Source organism: Tachyglossus aculeatus, chromosome 4, assembly GCF_015852505.1.
Source record: "Tachyglossus aculeatus isolate mTacAcu1 chromosome 4, mTacAcu1.pri, whole genome shotgun sequence".
Taxonomy (NCBI): Eukaryota; Metazoa; Chordata; class Mammalia; order Monotremata; family Tachyglossidae; genus Tachyglossus; species Tachyglossus aculeatus.
The window spans coordinates 97000133-97021008 of record NC_052069.1 but is presented as its reverse complement, the minus strand read 5'-3'; the positions used below and the strand labels follow the sequence as shown (position 1 = coordinate 97021008).

Here is a 20876-nt window from a genome sequence, read left to right as displayed (position 1 = left end):
GATTTACCCCTGATTACAGCTCAAACTCAATTCTCTCCCTCACTCTCAGGACTATACTTGAGGGAAAGTTTTCTGTTAGTATCATTCCCCGGCTTTTTGTTCATTCCTCTATAATAACAGTAATGGTGATATTCGTTAAGTACTTAGTATGTGCCAAGCACTGCAGTAAGCATTAGGATAGATACAAAATCATCATAATGGACACAATCCCTGTCCCACAAAGGGCTCACAATCTAAAAGGAAGAGAGATTATTAAATTCCCATTTTGCAGAGGAGGAAATTGAGGCACAGAGACAGTTAGTGACTTGCCTAAGGTCACACTGTAGGCAAGTGGCAGAACTGGGATTAGAACCCAGGTCCCCGTCACTTCTGGGCCCATGCTCTTTCCACTAGGTGACTCTCCGTCATATTTCCCATGTCTTACACCATGCTAAAAGTAGGTCCCAGAATCCACATGTTTCTAAAGGTGCTAAAATGAGCTGATTCTTTAAGGGGATTTGATCTGGAAATTTTTGTTGCAAAATAATAATAATAACAATAATAATAATAATAATAATAATGGTATTTGTTAAGCACTAACTATGTGCCAGGCACTGTACTAAGCGCTGGGGTAGATAGAAGCAAATCGAGTTGGACACAGTCCCAGTCCTATGTGGGGCTCGCAGTCTCAAACCCTATTTAACAGATAAGATAACTGAGGTATAGAGAAGTGAAGTGACTTATTTAAGAAGATGTTATTCATTCATTCATTCATTCAATTGTATTTATTGAGCGCTTACTGTGTGCAGAGCACTGTACTAAGCGCTTGGGAAGTACAAGTTGGCAACATATAGAGACGGTCCCTACCCAACAACTGGCTCACAGTCTAGAAGGGGGAGACAAGGAAGGCCCGCGAGAAGGGCAGAGGAATCTGGAAGCGCCAAGAGCAGCAAGTAAACACGGCTTTGGCCTCTGGTTGAAGGAATCACAAGCTAAGTTTATGGCCAGACACTGCTCCGGTGAGCCTGGAGGCGCTGGGAAATTCATCTTGCTAGAGTTAAGTCTGGCTCACCCTAGTGAGCGGGGAACCAGGAGACATCCGAGAGCCAATGTGGCTCCTGGCAGGGAACAAGGCACTCGCTCTTCTGGCTTACGGGTTCATTCCTTAGCCATCCTGCTCATTCCTGGGTCCTACTAGTCCCCATTAAGCTTTTAATCCCCAGTGGCTCCGTTTGTGGCTCCGGGTTGCTGTGTCCCATGTCTGCTCTGTTTTTGTTTTTTTTAGTGGTATTTGTTAAGAGCTTACTAAGCATCCAACACGGTTCTAATGGCTGGGGAGGGTACAAGCTATTGAGGTGTGCATCCAGATGAGTCCAGGGGATTGCTCAATGGATACATAACCATCCCCGTTGTCTGCCATCAATCAATCAATCAATCAATCGTATTTATTGAGCGCTTACTATGTGCAGAGCACTGTACTAAGCGCTTGGGAAGTACAAATTGGCATCACATAGAGACAGTCCCTACCCAACAGTGGGCTCACAGTCTAAAAGGGGGAGACAGAGAACTGAACCAAACATACCAACAAAATAAAATAAGTAGGATAGAAATGTACAAGTAAAATAAATAAATAAATAAATAAATAGAGTAATAAATATGTACAACCATATATACATATATACAGGTGCTGTGGGGAAGGGAAGGAGGTAAGACGGGGGGATAGAGAGGGGGACGAGGGGGAGAGGAAAGAAGGGGCTCAGTCTGGGAAGGCCTCCTGGAGGAGGTGAGCTCTCAGCAGGGCCTTGAAGGGAGGAAGAGAGCTAGCTTGGCGGATGGGCAGAGGGAGGGCATTCCAGGCCCGGGGGATGACGTGGGCCGGGGGTCGATGGCGGGACAGGCGAGAGCGAGGTACAGTGAGGAGATTAGTGGTGGAGGAGCGGAGGGTGCGGGCTGGGCAGTAGAAGGAGAGAAGGGAGGTGAGGTAGGAGGGGGCGAGGTGATGGAGAGCCTTGAAGCCCAGGGTGAGGAGTTTCTGCTTGATGCGCAGATTGATCGGTAGCCATTGGAGGTTTTTGAGGAGGGGAGTAATATGTCCAGAGCGTTTCTGGACAAAGATAATCCGGGCAGCAGCATGAAGTATGGATTGAAGTGGAGAGAGACACGAGGATGGGAGATCAGAGAGAAGGCTAGTGCAGTAGTCCAGACGGGATAGGATGAGAGCTTGAATTAGCAGGGTAGCGGTTTGGATGGAGAGGAAAGGGCGGATCTTGGCAATGTTGCGGAGCTGAGACCGGCAGGTTTTGGTGACGGCTTGGATGTGAGGGGTGAATGAGAGAGCAGAGTCGAGGATGACACCAAGGTTGCGGGCTTGTGAGACGGGAAGGATGGTAGTGCCGTCAACAGAGATGGGAAAGTCAGGGAGAGGACAAGGTTTGGGAGGGAAGACAAGGAGCTCAGTCTTCGACATGTTGAGCTTTAGGTGGTGGGCGGACATCCAGATGGAGATGTCCTGAAGGCAGGAGGAGATGCGAGCCTGGAGGGAGGGGGAGAGAGCAGGGGCAGAGATGTAGATCTGGGTGTCATCAGCGTAGAGATGATAGTTGAAGTCGTGGGAGCGAATGAGGTCACCAAGGGAGTGAGTGTAGATTGAGAACAGAAGGGGACCAAGCACTGAACCTTGGGGAACCCCCACAGTAAGAGGATGGGAGGGGGAGGAGGAGCCTGCAAAAGAGACTCCCACTTGACTGCCAATTGTCCTGGACTCCCAGACCTGCCCTATCACCCCCAACTATGGCAGCAGGGTTGGGGAATGGGACAAAAAGGATAAGGAATGCCTGAAATACGGTCCTCCAGCTAGATGGGTGGATATCAGCTTACCTATAACATGTTCGGGGGAAGCCCCAGGCTCAAGTCCCAGAAGGCACTACTCACATTTGCCCTTCACACGCCCCGCTGAAGTAAGCTCTGTGCTTATCAGGAAGCTGACCTCACCCAGATTTGGGTCCAAAATGGATTTTATACCAAATAAATATGTATTTTTTTCCAAAAATACACTCGTCCTGTCCGAATGTGTTCATGACTTCAAGTTTAGTACCTGTCCATCAGATTTATTGAACATCAAGACTAACTCAGAAAAATCCCAAAGGCAAAATTGCATGTCATTATTTTTTTACTGGTTACTTACTGTTTGCCAGGAACTGTACTCAGCACTGGGGTAGATACTAATTAATCAAGTCAGACAGAGTGTAAGTAGGAGATAGAATGGTATGGGCCAGTGTACAGAGCACAGGCCTTGGAGTCAGAGGACCTGCCCACAGTGAGTTTACAGGCTGGAGGGGCAAGAGGGAGATTAACGATTCCCCCTCCTCCCCCTCCCCACAGCACCTGTATATATGTATATATGTCTGTACGTATGTATTACTTTATTTGTTTATTTATTTTATTTGTACATATTTATTCTATTTATTTTATTTTGTTAATATGGTTTGTTCTGTTGTCTGTCTCCCCCTTCTAGACTGTGAGCCCGCTGTTGGGTAGGAACCATCTCTATATGTTGCCAACTTGTACTTCCGAAGTGCTTAGTACAGTGCTCTGCACACAGTAAGCGCTCAATAAATACAATTGAATGAATGAATGAATGATTACTTGAACTCTGATCTTGCTTAAATCTAGATTTTTGGCAATGGGAATTGCATTTCACTTCCAGTTACTGAAACTGTCAGACTTCTCCATGGTCTAGTGGATAGAACATGGGCCTGGGAGTTAGAAGGTCAAGGGTCCTAAACCCAGCTCTGCTATTTGTCTGCTGTGTGACCTTGGACAAGTCACTTAATCTCTCTGGGCCTCGGTTACCTCATCTGTAAAATGGGGATTAAGATTGGGAGCCCTATGTGGGGCAGGGACTGTGTCCAAACTGATTATCTTGTATCTTCCCCAGTGCTTCGTGTAGTGCCTGGCACATAATAAACACTAAACACTAAACACTAAAGTTTCAGGCAAAAACTCCTCACCCTCGGCTTCAAGGCTCTCCATCACCTCGCCTCCTCCTACCTCACCTCCCTTCTCTCCTTCTACAGCCCAGCCCGCACCCTCCACTCCTCTGCCGCTGATCTCCTCACCATGCCTCATTCTCGCCTATCCCGCCGTCGACCCCTGACCCACGTCACCCCCTGGCATGGAATGCTCTCCCCCCGCACATCCGCCAAGCTAGCTCTCTTCCTCCCTTCAGTGCCCTACTGAGAGCTCACCTCCTCCAGGAGGCCTTCCCAGACTGAGCCCCCTTCTTCTTCTCTCCCTCCTCCCCCTCCCCATCCCCCCACCTTACCTCCTTCCCCTCCCCACAGCACCTGTATATATGTATATATGTTTGTACTTATTTATTACTGTATTTATTTATTTATTTTATTTGTACATATTTATTCTATTTTATTTTGTTAATATGTTTTGTTTCATTCTCTGTCTCCCCCTTCTAGACTGTGAGCCCACTGTTGGGTAGGGACCGTCTCTATATTTACCAACTTGTACTTCCCAAGCACTTAGTACAGTGCTCTGCACACAGTAAGTGCTCAATAAATACGATTGAATGAATGAATAAACAAATACTATAATTATTGAATCCCCATTTTATAGTTGAGGAAACTGAGGCTCAGAGAAGTCAAGTGACTTGCAACATGGTCCCACAGCAGGCAAATGGCAGAGACAGGCTTTGAACTCAGGATTTCTGACTCCCTTGTCCATGGTCTTCCCACGAGACAGTGCTGCTTCCCCAAGACCATTTTTAGCAGTAAATATTTGGTAACCTAACCGATTGTCCCAGCAATGTCTTCAGGGTTCTGAACATTTTCGTCAGATATTGACAATAGGCTGCCCACCCTTTTCTTCTCAAGCACATATCACTGTTACTGTTACAAGATAAATTGGGAACCTTAAACAGGAATTTCCTGCCTGAGACCCAACCCGAAGTACTGAAGTTTCAAGTGAAATATAAAAATAAATTAATAAATTAAAGTCTTGATTTTGTCTCAAGTAAAGTAAAGAAAAATTAGAATTGAGCTGAAGAGTATTTAGGCTCCAGGGCATTTTTTCGATTTCGGAGACATTACGAGTTTCAGGTCAATGTTTTTCACTGGTATAAGGAATACCACCAAATAGTATGTAACTTGCCAGCGATCAGTAGATTGTTTTGTTAATAGAAAAAAAAAAACGCCTGAGGAGATTTTAGAAATAGAAAGCAAATTGCTTTAGATTGAATAAAACTAGTATTTACTCAATGGTGGAACCATTTTGTCTTGAGTTAATTAAAAGTGGAAGAAAACCTGGTGGAGTTCCAGTTAATGAAAAACTTCAAGTCAAGTTGAAGTTGTTTCAGATCACTGATTAAGGAAAATGAATGTGAATGTGCATGCATTTTCAGAAAAATATATTAGCAACTGCCATATCTTTTTTACGCACAAATTAGCATCAGATTGAACTGTTAGTTAAAAAACCCACTCACTTAAAAATGTAATTATCTTCATTTTGAAATGTTTTCACAAACATTTAAGCAATATCATTCTCCAAAAGCATTCATCTTGGGTTTTTGTTTGTTTTTCATGGTGCTTTTTGCCAAGCACTGTACTGAGCTCTGAGGTAGATACAAGATATTCAGGTTGGACATAGACCTCGTCCCATATAGAATTCGCAGTTTAAGTAGGAGGGAGTAGGAATTCATCCCCATTTTACAAATGAGGAGATTGAGGCACAGAGAAGTTAAGTGACTTCCCCAAGGTCACACAGCAGATAAGTGGCGGGGTAGGGATTAGAATACACGACCTCTGACTCCCAGGCCCATGCTCTTTCCACTAGGTCATGCTGCTTCCCTATTGCTGGGGATATAAAAGTATAAAAATGTCCCTGCATGTTGTTACCAAGACAATTCAGTGATCCCATTCTCTGGTGATCCCATTCTTTGATTTTATGCTTTTAGAAAGATTTGATCAACCATATTTTTTGAATGCTTTCTCTTTACAGAGCACTTTAATAAGCAGTTGGGGGAGTGCAATTGAATTAGTAAACAAAATTCTTGAAGCAAAATTATGAGTGAGAAAAAGAGAAATCCAGAAATATGGATTATTCCAGAAACCATTTTGAGAGTGTCTTCAAGGAAGAGGTTGATCTGATAAAATGAATAGAACTCCAGCCTGATGAGCCTGCATGGCTTATTTCCAAGCTTTTACTTGGCCCACTTAAAGTTTCTTTCATTTTGGAGCCAGAGAGCCCTTCACATGAACCACTAAGAAGCATGAGTAAGATTTCTCTGCCGAAGTAATGTTAGGAGTGGGGAAAGGAAAAGAAAGGAAGGAGAATAATAATAATGATGATGGTGAAGCGCTTACTATGTGCCAAGCACTGTTCTAAGTGCAGGGGTAGATACAAGGTAATCAGGTTGTTCCACGTGGGGCTCACAGTCTTAATCCCCATTTTACAGATGAGGTAACTGAGGCCCAGAGAAGTTAAGTGACTTGCCCAGAGTCACACAGCAGACAAGTGGCAGAGCTGGGCTTAGAACCCATGACCTCTGGCTCCCAAGCCTGGGCTCTTTCCTCTAAGCCACGTTGAGAATGTAAAATAAATGAACAGAGTGAAGGAAGTTTTAGGGTGTGAAGGAGAATAAAAGTGGAAAAATAATTTTTTGAAGCCTGATCTCTTCCAAATTTTAAGGACTTCCTTAAAGTTTGGGCTCCTGTCATGTTATCTTGAACTTTTAACAGCCTCAATATGTGAACATTAGCTCAGAGACACTTATCTCAGTACTGTTCTAAAGGATGATTTTACATTGGGTAAAGTATAAGCCAGCATTATTTCCAACAGCCACTGTAGTACAGTGTTCTGCACACAGTAAGTGCTCAATAAATATGATTGATTGATTGTAGTGATTGGTCAGGCTGGTTTTGCATGAACTTGGCTCTGTCGCCAACATAGCCTTATCAGCGCTCACTCCTTATGAGCCTCGCTTCAGTTTGGAAATGATTCAGAAAGTGGCAGCATAACTTCTGACCTTGAGAATGTTGGTCAGGCCACCATCGTAGCCACGATTTTGACTTCTGTAACTGTTGGTCTGAGCGATGAGGTCCCTGAAATCGTGTTGATCCTTTCATGTTGATCATCAGTGTTGTCTTTTATATTTTTGTTGCCTTTATCTATGTGTTTGTCACCAACTCCCTACCTATGTTATTCTTGGATTGTAAATCCCTGGCGCACTTCTGTCTCATCCATGTGTTTCTTTCCTAGCTCTTAATACAGAGCTTGGTATATAGTAAACACTCGGTGAATAGTATGACTACTACTATTCCTTCTCACTTCAACCAGGCTGCTTCTGCCACTGTTTTTCTTCTGTGACTATCTTCCCTCCTAGCTAATCCTCCACCCAATTCATTCCCACCAGGCACATTAAGATAAGACTAAGCAAGGTCAATGCCCAACTTTCTCATTTCAGAGGTGCACTAGCACATCTAGATAGCTGAAGTCACTTTTAGTAGAAGGTGCATGGGAAGGAGAGTTGCAGCCATGTCTGACTTGGCCTTGAACAAGATGAACCCTCAAATTATGGGCTTAGGGCCTTTATCAGGTTCAGCCAGGCACTGAGTGAAGGAGAGCATGTGGAAGTATGGATGGTTATTTTTGTTTAATAATAATGATGGCATTTATTAAGTGCTTACTATATGCAACGCACTGTTCTAAGCAGTGGGAAGGTTACAAGGTGATCAAGTTGTCCCATGGGGGGCTCACAGTCTTCATCCCCATTTTACAGTTGAGGGAACTGAGGCCCAGAGAAGTTAAGTGACTTGCCCAAAGTCACACAGCTGACAATTGGCGGAGCCGGGACTTGAACCCATGATCTCTGACTCCAAAGCCCGTGCTCTTTCCCACTGAGCCACACTGCTTCTCAGTTTCTGTGATTTAGATTTTTCCAAAACATTCTCTCAGTTTCTCTCACGATCTCCAGGTCCCACTATGATGGGGATGGGGAAAGATACAGATTTAGACTTTTCTGAAGCACTCAGTCTGTCTCTCTCTCAGTCTCTGTGTCCCACTATAATGATAATAATAATAATAATAGTATTTATTAAGTGCTTACTTTGTGCCAAGCACTGTTCTAAGCACTGGGTTAGATACAAGGTAATCAGGTCGTCCCCTGGGGTTCACAGTCTTAACCCCCATGTTTACAGATGTGGTAACTGAGTCACAGAGAAGTTAAGTGTCTTGCCCAAGGTCACACAGCAGACAAGTGGCAGAGCTGGGATTAGAACCCACGACCTCTGACTCCCAATTTCACAGGGTCTAAACATTGGCACATCTTCCAGTCAATCAGATCCTGGCAGCCCAGACCATCAGAGGATGCGGCTCATGAGCTTTCCATAAAATGAATCCTTTAACAGGGTGGAGAAAAATCAGATGTGGGCACCCAGGTTAGCCGTAATCCAATCAAACATACCTTAGGCAATTTACACCCGTGTCATGTAAGCCTTTTGGGTTTTGCATTTCATTTATAACAAAGGAGCCATCAGGTTTGCTTAAAAACACCCATTTTTAACTAGTTTTCCAAGACAGTCAGATTCCACCCTTATTTAGTGGTAACACTGGAAGGATTTAAAGCCATAATCTCATCACTGCTATACCAACCTATGAAAAATGTGTTCTATGTGTTCTGTTATTTAGACTGGTCTAGAAATATAATAATTTAATGATGAATATATTTTTTGTTAGCTGCAGTCTTAGACGAATCTGTTGATCTTTGAAACCCTGAACACATACGCTATACCAATCAGTCCAATCGATCAATCAGTGGTATTTATTGGGTGCCTAAAAAGTGCAGAGTTCTGGACTAAGCAGTTAGGACCCTGCTGTCAAGGAGGATGGGAGAAACAGGCTTACAGAGAGACAAAATGTAGGAGCAGGAGGGATAACACAGACACTTTCTCTTGCAATTTCAAAAGAATGAATAAATGGATGAATGAATAAATGGATAAATGAATAAATAAGTCGAGTTCAAAAATCAGTGTATACAGTGCTAAGGGTAGCTACATATACACTGACTGCTCTCTCCAGTCTACCTCCAGCAACCTGCTCTGCAAAAGCTCACACTGCATTGCTACCCAGGTCACATCTTAGGTTAGCAACATCTTAGTCATAATGGACCATATGTTCTCATAGTGAAGCTCACCCTTCCTGAACTCTGTCTCATTTCATCTCTCCTCCCTTCCAAACTCTTAGCACCTTTTTCCCCAGAAGTCATTTGGTATTAAACCTTGGCATTTATACCACTTTGGAGTACTTTCCCTCAAATGTGAGAGACTGTCCCCTGGGAGTCTGCCTGACAGGCTTAAGATGGCTTTCTGTTTTGTTTTGTCTACAATTCTGTGAGGAAATTTGAAAATTTTACCTGAACAATGACACAGAACCAAATTCCTTCTAATGAAGCATTGTTTCCAAAATTGAATTAATACTCATCATTTCTCTGTCCCAGAGAATTATTTTTTCATATTAAATGCTTAATTTTCAATATTAAATGGTTGTGATCTCTTGTTTTCTCCCCTCCCGTCCTCTGCCTTCCTCTTCTCTACCCTTCAAACTGGGTTATTGCTATCGATTGGTGGCTTTACTAAGCAAATGCAAGCATTTAATCTATATAATAGAGTTACAATGCTATATGTAGCAAATGTACCTCTGAAATCAATGCTGGTAGTACTTTTACAGTTGATTACCTAAGTAAATATCTGCATATGGGGAGAATTAGGCATTCTGGATTATTTAATAATTGCCAGTTTCACTAAGAAATTGCAATTATGTTCCTAAAAGTGCTTTGAAGGAAGAAATCATTTCCTGTACTTTCTTTGTAATTCCCCTCAACACAAAGTCAGGTGCTTTAACCACCGTGGTCACTCAGCTAATACTCTGAATGAGAACTGATACTCCAGTGTACAAATTTGTTTACCCACTTTTAAGTTGGTAGGTGTGTGTTTCTCTGGTGCAATTTGTCTGTGCATTCAGAAGAAATGGGTATGAGGCGAGAAAACAGGAATCAATCATTTTTATAGGATATTTGTAAAGCCCTCAGTCCTGAGATATTATCCACTGTTCCTTTAGAAATTAATTCTGAAAGGGGATGGGAACTCAAGATGTCATCTCAATCCCAGATTGATCAACCTAACCTTTTCTTTTGAACCTTCAGAGAAGGAAGCTCTTAAGGCTCTCTGACACCACAATCTAGCACCTCCCATCACTTTTAGAGGTGCTAGGAGTCCTTTCTTACACCTCATTAAATCTCCATTTCAAAATTTCAATGCAAATATATAAAGTTCTTCATTTTTAGAAGTGCCACTATTGATAGTCAAATTCTCTCCAAGAGTGAGATTCTAATTTAGAGCTTGTTATGGGCAGGGAATGTGTCTACCAACTCAGTTGTATTGTACTCTCCCAAGCGCTTAGTACAGTGCTCTGCATATAGTAAGTGCTAAATAAATACATATCATTGATAAGTGAGGGTGTGACTCAAAAGATCAATGTGTACAACGCTTGGTTCATAGAAAGCACCTAACAAATGCCTTTGGAAAAAAGATGTGCCATTGACAATCCATTCCACAGAGTTTACTATAAAGCACACTGGATGGTTTAGAGTTGTACCCAATTTAGCCTAATTCCCAGCTCCCAACTGTTTGTTTTTTAAAAAAATAAGGATCGAACACCACCAAATTTTTAGTCTTTTCTCTTAACATTTTCATTGCTAGAGTAGATTTAAGTAAATTGCAAATCCATCTTAATTCTGCCAAGTTGATTCAAGTTGATTTAGTGCATATGTGAAATGAACTATAAAGCTTTCCACTGCCTTCAGTTGAATTGACATGTATTTTGGAATACACTATCTGGAGGATTTGGTCATTTCTAAATGTGTCATACTTTTTCTGAGGGATTCTCTTCCTGTTCTTTAATGAATCTGGAATCTCCCTGTGTAACTGTTAATAAATCAATCATATTTATTGAATGCTTACTGTGTGCAGAGCACTGTACTAAGCATTTGGGACAGTACAATTTAACAGTATAACAGAGTAGGTAGACATATCCCCTGCCCACAACGAGATCACTCACTGTCTAGAGGAGAGACAGACATTGATATAAATTATGGCTATGTAAATAAGTGCTTTGAGGCTGTGGGAGAGATGAATAAAGGGTGCAAATCCAAGTTCAAGTGTAATAGTGCCATGATCGATTCTTGCTTATCTCTTATGTGAATATTATCATTCTCACTCCAACATTAGCTGCCAGTGGCAAGAACATGGAGCTGGGGAGCAGCACATCCAAGTTCTAACCCCAGCTCTGCCATCGAGCCACTATGTGACCCTAGGCAAGTCGCTTAAATCTCTCTGGACCTCAATTTCCTGATCTGTAAAATTGGAATAAGACGCTCTTCCTCTCTCTCTGTTTTGTGAACCCCCGGTGGGACAGGTATTATATCTATTGTGATTATCATGTAATGCTAATGATGGTATTTGTTAAGTGCTTACTATGTTCTAAGCACTGGGGTAGGTACAAGGAGATCAGGTGTCCCACTTGGGTCTCACAATCTTAATCCCCATTTTACAGATGAGGTAACTGAGGCACAGAGAAGTTAAGTGACTTGCCCAAAGTCACACAGCTGATTAGTGTGCCCTCTCCAGTGCTTAGCACAGCGCTTGACACTTAATAAATACTATACAAATGTTATGTACTATGCAATACAATAATAATAAGATAATAATGGAAATAGGGCCCTCACCTCAAAATCAGGATTTCCTAACTTTTCGATTAACTCTAAAGTCCACCAGTCTAAATGAGATAAGGTATCATATTTAATGCTCAGCCATTTGCAGAAAAGAGTAGTATTGCTGAAGAAACATTTCTCATGTGGATGTCATTGCATGTGAACCTCAAAAATAAGCCTTAAATTTTGAAATGTAAACCCAAGTTTTAACCAATTCAAAACACCCTCAAATGATGCTTTATTGTGAAGATCATCCCTTGCAGGGACTACCATTATATTCCCAACTGCCTCTTAATCTTCACATTTCCTCTAATCAAGGAGACAAATTCCTTTCCTGGTTCCTGCCCTCCATCGGTCTGTCAACTGCAAATAGTCTCCCGGCAGTCCTCTGATTAACATGACACTGTGTTTCACTCGGCCTTTAAAATGTTTGCCCTGCCCACCTTGCCAGCATTGTGTCCCCTTTCAGTTCACTATGCAGTTGCTGCTTGGGAACCCACCTGCAGTACTAAATAGGAGCATACCCGCCCAGGAAAGCTACATGGCAAAGGCATTGCCTCTGCTACTGAGCTGATGTTATTGCAGTATTCGTCAGTCACTTGTATTTACTGAGCCCTTACTGTGTGCAGAGCACTGTACTAAGTGCTTCGGAGAGTACAGTGTAATAATATAACAGACATATTCCCTGCCAACTGTTGATAGTCATGTCCCATGTTTTGATGTTGACTATGGGAAAGCATCATTCAATGAGCCTTCCATCCTAATTTAGCCTACGGGAACATTATGGGCAATCTAAGGATGTTGGTGGGCTTCTCAGCACAGCAAAATTTGTGTGGTAATTGCCCGACCCTTCATTGATGATGTAGAATGCATTTTCATAAGGTCTGCTGAAACAGCATAGAGGCTTAGTGTTGCCCTGACACTGTCCTCTGAGAGTATTGTGCTACAATTAATCTTTCTTCTGTAAATAGATAGATAGATAGATAGATAGATAGATAGAGATATAGATATATATGGATATATGTATGTATGTTTTTAAATCTGAGACATTTTCATACAGCCAGTCTTGGGATGGCTTCCAGCCAAACACAATCATAGTAGCTGCTGGATTGGAAATGGTTGAGAGAAACACATAACTGCTTTTCCGGCCAGTAATTGTAACTCAGTTCTTTGCTCCAAAAGAACACTGTCAAAGATCATATTGTGGGTTTCTTTGTTTTCATTTTAACCACCTAGGTAGTTTGGATACTGCTTTTTGATACATTAGTTTTAGTGACATTTCATGTTTGAAGTGTTTGAGCCAATTGTCAGCCCAGAACTCAGCACTTCTCAACGATGTATATGTCTTTCAATTGGCATTGAGACAACAATATAATCAACGCTTTGGGAGCATCGAGGCCTAGTGGATAGAGCTTGTGTATGAATTCTAAATCCACTCTGTCACTTGTCTGCTGTGTGATCTTGGGGAAATCACTTAACTTTTCTGGGCCTCAGTGGCCTCATCTGTAAAATGGGGATTAAGACTGTGAGCCCCATGTGAGACAGGGACTGTGTCCAACCAGATTATCTTGTATCTACCCCAGCACTTAGTACAGTACCTGGCACATAGTAAACACTTAACCAATACCATTAAAAAAAAATCTAAGAAATTTTCCTCAACAGAGAGTGGGAGGATAATGTTGATAATTTACTAGCTAATGTTTAGCATAATCAATGGTATTTATTGAGCGCTTACTGTGTGTGGAGCACTGAACTAAGTGCTTGGGATAGTACAGCACAACAGAATTGGTAAACATGTTCCCTGCCCACAACAAGCTACCTATTGGGCAGTAGACCAGTGCTATTTAGTTTTTATACCTATGTTGAATGATGATATTTTTCTGTGTTTTGGTCTCACTTCCCAACTGCGCCTTGAAATCTCCTCTGATGATAAGCTTGTCTGATTTCGTCCATACTGTAATACTGGATATATATATATATTTATATATATATATATATATATATATATATATATACATACATATATGTATACATATGTATGTATACTGGATACTGGAGTATATCCAGATCCTGAAACATCTAAAGTCGCCAGAAGGGTGTGCGTAAAAGTAAAAGATTTTGGCCCAAGCACCGGTGCACTCAGCAACTGCAGTGGAGTTCTGCACTAGCCAAAGTGTTCATCCCTGCTCTACCCCAGTTGGCCCTGACAGAGCTAAGAAGCATCTAGGTAGGGATCGTGTCTCTATCTGTTGCCAAATCGTACTTTCCCAGCACTTAGTACAGTGCTCTGCACAAAGTAAGCGCTAAATAAATACGATTGAATGAATGAATCCATGTGCATTGATGGCATGCCACTACCTTGTGTGAGGCTGGATTTATAGCACTCTCCTAAGTGCTTAGTATAGTACTCTGTACACAGTAAACACTCACTAAATACCATTGATTGATTGATTGATTGATGAAGTTTGGGGCTGGCAGTTCCAACAGCACACCTCTCAACTCATTAAGGCCCCAAACTGAGGGGCAGATATTTTGGTGGGGAAGAGGGGGAGATATTGATACTTGGGAGAGGGAATTTTTATGACAAGCTCAAGCCTTCCCCATCTTCTTTTAAGGGGCCTGACCTCAGGCTGACCTGAGCCCATGAGATCCTGCAAAGAATGACAACCACTTGCTCATTCAGTCTTGACAAGGGAATGCGGGGCATTTTCAGAATCTGGTCTGTGATGACCGGAAGCATCAGGCACTTTGGATCCCTTTCCAAATGAAAAAATCACACCCTGTCAATATGTCAACATGGAGAGTGGTGTTAGAGCCACCCAAGCATCCAAGAACCAAATGAACTCTCTGGGGTACTAGTGCAGCGGGAACGATGCTTTAACAGCACATTATTCTGTGAAACCAACGCTAAAGCCCAGCAACCTAACCCTTTTCGTATTTTAAAGGTTGTTTGATTATCATGGCCGTGTGCCCCCACCTCCCCGTGCAGTGATACCACTGAAGCGCCCCCGTGTGGCTGTGACAGCAACTCGTCGAGGAAAGGGCATTTTTTCCATGAAAAGTGGTTCGAGATCTACATCCAGTGGAGCCTCTTCTTCAGGTTCTAAATGTGAGTCTCTTTTCTGATTGGATTACTCTTTGCAAAAGAGTATAAACCCATGGGCTGGATCAAGGCTGCCTTTGTGGAACCAATTAATAATAATAATAATAATAATAATAATAATAATAATAATAATAATAATAATAATGGTATTTGCATCAGCCTTCTCTCTGATCTCCCATCCTCGTGTCTCTCCCCACTTCAATCCATACTTCATGCTGCTGCCCAGATTGTCTTTGTCCAGAAACGCTCTGGGCATGTTACTCCCCTCCTCAAAAATCTCCAATGGCTACCAATCAATCTGCGCATCAGGCAGAAACTCCTCACCCTGGGCTTCAAGGCTCTCCATCACCTCGCCCCCTCCTACCTCACCTCCCTTCTCTCCTTCTACAGCCCACCCCGCATCCTCCGCTCCTCTGCCGCTAATCTCCTCACCGTACCTCGTTCTCGTCTGTCCTGCCATCGACCCCCAGCCCACGTCATCCCCCGGGCCTGGAATGCCCTCCCTCTGCCCATCCGCCAAGCTAGCTCTCTTCCTCCCTTCAAGGCCCTACTGAGAGCTCACCTCCTCCAGGAGGCCTTCCCAGACTGAGCCCCTTCCTTCCTCTCCCCCTCGTCCCCCTCCCCATCCCCCCATCTTACCTCCTTCCCTTCCCCACAGCACCTGTATATATGTATATATGTTTGTACATATTTATTACTCTATTTATTTATTTTACTTGTACATATCTATTCTATTTATTTTATTTTGTTAGTATGTTTGGTTTTGTTCTCTGTCTCCCCGTTTTAGACTGTGAGCCCACTGTTGGGTAGGAACTGTCTCTATATGTTACCAACTTGTACTTCCCAAGCGCTTAGTACAGTGCTCTGCACACAGTAAGTGCTCAATAAATACGATTGATTGATTGATTGATTTGTTAAGTGCTTACTATGTGTAAAGCACTGTTCTGAGCGCTGGATTAGAACCCGGAAATGTTGGATTCCTGCTTTGAGGATTGCAATGCCGTTATGTAAAAATAAAAAGTCCATATGTAAAAATAACAAAGTCCACAAACGATAGTCTAGAGGTTCTTCAAAAGTCAAAGCTATATTGAGACAAGGGAGAAGAAAGGGAAAGGAAAAGGGAAGGGGAGAGAACTTGCTTTCCGTCTCTTTACTTCCTAAAAAAAGTGTCTTCTCAGGAATTTTTCCCTGAGGATGGCAGTTCTCTGGGGAACACGCCCAAGAAAAGTCTTTAGATTTTTCAAAAGCACAGAAAACCATGATGTTTACCACCTGGTTTTTCACCTCCAAAAGACAATGTTCATAGCCCCATGGGGACATTGCATAAAAATGTTAATATTTTCCAGGCAGCAAATTAATTGTACATGTCCAGTTAAAAAATCAAAGGGTCTCAGAAAGTGATATGGAATGCTAATGCAAATCGTTATAGTTAAGACAATATAAGTTCCTTTTCTGAAAATGCTATATGTGCTAATCTTGATTTATGTCCTCAACTCCAAATCAGATGGGGGAAGAGATATTCCCCATTTCTCAAACCAAGGCCCTTTCTGAATTTTGATATAGAGATTTTAAGGTTAATATAGAAATGCAAAATTGTGAGAATATTAGTTTTCAAGAAGATAAACAAAATGCTCCTTTGGTGATATGTCCCCAGAACTATTGGAAAGGTTTATTGCCAGAATCTGTGTTTCATTGTTAATTCTGTCAAACGTGTATAAGAGGGAAAAGAAACAAGAGACTAGAACTACCCTTTTAGCCCAAAATTGGAGTGCTAAGAAGGAATGTGGTTATGGCTATCCATTCTTACAACTTTACAACTGAAATCTCCTTGCAGCTTTCTCAGAGTGGTATGCAGGGAATGGAAATTGTGGTATTTTTTGTTTCTTAAGGTTTTTCATCTCTACAATGTGTATAGATAATGTTTTTTCCATGAATAACTAATCATAATGAAGATTGGAACTCTATTCGATTACATTTCATTCCCATATTTTCTAGAGGCTTTATTTGTTTGTTCTTAGAAAGTTGCAGTTATGTATGAAATATATTCATCTGTTTCCAGATGACATTCCCTCCCAACTTCCTGAACATAGAGCATATCAGATAGGTTACTGAAAAATGTATTGACTGGCATTCCTTTGTCCCATAGCTCCCATGATGGCCATTCTCCTGATACCCATGTCTGGTTGATCAATCCCACATGGAGCTCAGGGTCTTAATTCCCATTTTACAGTTAAGGTCACTGAGGCCCAGATAACTTAAGTGGTTGAACAATCACTGGTATTTGTTGGGCACTTATTATGTGTAGAGCACTGTACCAGGAGCTTAGGAGAGATGAGGAGAAAAAGGAGACTAAGAACAAGGAAGAAGATTAGAAGGAAGGGAAGGAGGTAGTAGAGAGGGGAACTGATATTCCTGCCTAGAAATCTATCCTACTTCATATCTAACAAGCAACACTCTCCCCAACTTCAAAACCCCTTTTAAAAATTATCTCCTCCAGTACGTTTTCCCTGATTCACCTCTCATTTCTGCATCCAATTCCCCCTACCTTCTACATTGCCTATGCTCTTGGGTTCATACCCCCAGCTCATTATATTCACCCCACTCTCACCCTCAAAGCACTTATATACTTATCCTTATACTCTGTCGCTTCCCCTACCCATAATTTATTTTATTGTCTGTCATCTCCCCCCCACCCCCACCCCCAGATTATCAGGTTTTTATGAGCAGGGATTGTGTCTACCAAATGTATTGTACTCTCCCAAGTATTAGATTGCAGTGCACACAATAAGCACTTAATAAATGTCATTGATGGATTGATACTTTATAATTTGCACCCTTAAACCAGCAGAGATTCCCTTATGTTTCACTATTGAGTCTTAAATTTACAGGCCTCTCTAAATGCAGTTGCCATTCTTTATATGAAACATGCTCCTCACTTGCTCATCTTTCTTGTCTATGAGCTTCTGCATAGAATTTGTGGTTACTGGGACGTATCCAAATTTCACAGTACGTTTCCATGACACCATAAACATAATCTTTTATCTTCATTGAAGGAGGAGAAGGAGCTGATGATTGAAGGGTAAATTTTCTAATTAAGGCTTCAGGAATAATGAGATGAAAAGTCAGAAAATCAAAAAAAATCTTTTTTTCTTCTAGAGATTATTCTCCTTTCAAGTTTGGTATTGTATGTTCCTACAGAATGAGTGTCTAAAGGAAAGTTAAAGATTAGGTTATTTTCATCTTCTTTACATTCTTAAGCTATTTATGTTGCATCAGAGATCTGCGTGCCAGATAACTCTCAACAGGAGGATTTACATCTGCTTGGAAATTTGATTTATCAAAGTTGACATGCATACATGAGGCAAAGCATTTCCATAGACTGAGGTCTTGATAAGAGAATGTCTTTTTAAAGTGGAAAAGGATAGGGAATAAGAGTTTGTGAAGCAGATTCTGTTGGTGAAAGATCCAGGATTGGTGAAGAAGGTACTGAGACCTAAACTCATTTTTCAATTCAACTTTCTTTATACATTATCAGACTTTCCCAGTGCATTAAATAATTACCCAGAGTTCATTCACTCATTCAATCAATCGTATTTATTGAATGCTTACTGTGTGCAGAGCACTGTACTAAGCACTTGGGAGGTACAAGTTGGCAACATATAGAGACGGTCCCTACCCAACAACGGGCTCACAGTCTAGAAACGGGCTCACAGTCTAGTTCCTTAGAAAGACCTCCATAGATGTTCATTAAACACTGCTTAATGAGGGAAGGAAGGGGGTTAGGAGGGAGGGAGGAAAGGAGGGGGAAAAAGAAGGCACGTAGAAGGGATAGAGAAAAAGTAAAGTGGGGAGGGATGGAGGGCCATTTTGGACCTCTTTGGGGGCTTTCAGTCTTGCTGTTCTTGAATGTCTGAAAGAATAAATGTCTCCATCTGCATTCTCACATCGTTTCTACACTGGGAGAATCTGGTTCAATGGGCATGTGATGTATGAAGACCTCATTCCTTGCTGGTAATCATTTTTCTACAAAAACATTCAGGCCATGTTTCCCCACTCAAGAACCTCCAGTGGTTGCCCATCCACCTCCACATCAAGCAGAAACTCCTCAGTCAAACTCCAGCCTCACCTCGCTACTCTCCTACCACAACCCAGCCCACACTCTTCATTCCTCTAATGCTAACCTTGTCATTGTACATTCATCTCGTCTATCTTGCCGCTGACCTCTCGCCCACATCCTGCCTCTGGCCTGGAACACCGTCCCACTTCATATCCAACAGACAATTTCTCTCCCCAGTTTCAAAGCCTTATTGAAGGCATGTCTCCTTCAAGCGGTCTTCCACAACTAAGCCCTCCTTTCCTCTTCTCCCGCTCCCTTCTGTGTCACCCTGACTTGCACTCTTTATTCATCCCCCCTCCCAGCCCCACAGAACATATGTGCATATATATAATTTTATTTATTTATATTAATGTTGACTCCCCCTCTAGACTGTAAGCTCATTGTGGACAGGTAATATGTCTGTTATATTGTTATATTGTACTCTCCCAAGTGCTCAGTACAGTGTTCTGCACACAGTAAGTGCTCAGTAAATACAATTGACTGACTGACTGACTGATTTACCTATAGGCACAAGCAGTAATCATTCTTTGTCAGATCATAATATTGCTATGGAAAAATGAAATAACGCCACAGGTCATTGTGGCTTTAGGTAAAGGATAAGCCGGAGGGACTATCTCAACAGAGCCTGCATTGAATTTTCTAAAAGGGTCTTCCCTGATATTTTTCTTTTAACTAAAGGCACAAAGTGTATAAAATGTTACTCTGCTATAGGAAAAGTTTCCTAGGTCGTACAGTCTAGGATTTTGTCTAAATACTAAACAGGATTCATGTTTCCAAAAAGCTATTGTGTTTTTTTGTTTGTTTGTTTGTTCCTTATGTTATTTGTTAAACACTTACTCCATGCCAGGCACAGAGTAAGTTGCTCCTAAAGGTAGCCATGCCGGAACTGTGGCCCAAGGAAGGAGAACGTTCTCGTGTTCTGCAGAGAAATGGAACAAGTCTGAATACCCCAAAATCTTACAAGGAAACAGTTACTCATGAACCTGCCCATTTCCCAACTATAGCTTTATCAATATGAGCTTCATGTAGTTAGAGAATGCAGTGAATTTGTATTGGTGTCATTAATGCTCATTATCAACTTTAAAGCAGTCAGTCATCTTGCCCCCTCCTATCTTACCTCACTGCTTTCCTACTACAACCCAGTCCACACATTTTGCTCCTCTAGTGCCAACCTACTCATTGTACCTAAATCTCATTTTTCTCTCTGCCAACATCTTGCTCACATCCTGCCTCTGGCCTGGTACAACCTCCCTTTTCATCTCCAACAGACAATCACTCTCCCCACTTTTAAAATCTTATTGAAATCTTATCCTCCAGGATGTTTTCCCTGACTAAGCCCTCATTTCCTCTTCTCCCACTCCCATCTGCGTCATGCTTGCACTTGGATTTGCTCCCTTTATTCATGCCCCCTCAGCCCCACAACTCTTATATATACATATCTGTAATTTATTTATATTAATGCCTGTCTCCTTCTCTAGACTGTAAGCTTATTGTGAGCAGAAATTGTGTCTACCAACTCTGTTATATTGTTATATTGTACTCTCCCAAGCACTTAGTGCAGTGCTTTGCATCAGTAAGTGCTTAGTAAAAATGATTGATAGGATAAATCCCAGTTACCGTTAAAAAGGAGAATGTGTCTTCCTCACAGTGCCTTAATAAATAATTCCTCAGAGGAAAATAGCCATGAAATCATAAGTAAATAAATTTCCAGACTAGGCTAAAACTTGGGAGTAATCACTTGGAAAATTGTACTGTTCAAGCTGATTTTACACTATGTTTTTAAGCTGGCTGGAGTTTTTAATCTGGCTGGACTCAGTGGCTGGACTCAGTTTCAAATACAGGTCATGCAAGAGTTTGGTTCCTCCACATCCCTTCTTATAGCATATGCTGAAATGAGAAAC

General features: G+C 41.8%; 1 protein-coding gene across 11 annotated transcripts in view; it reads left to right on the top strand.

Moving 5' to 3' along the window:
* The window catches only part of RALYL (RALY RNA binding protein like), a 670673-nt gene that overhangs the window by 589149 nt on the left and 60648 nt on the right, over positions 1–20876 (top strand). For all 11 annotated transcript variants that reach the window (XM_038745780.1, XM_038745790.1, XM_038745787.1 and 8 more), the window contains one exon: positions 14701–14864. In XM_038745780.1, the coding sequence (XP_038601708.1) occupies positions 14701–14864 (164 nt within the window). The remainder of the gene's footprint in view (positions 1–14700; positions 14865–20876) is intronic.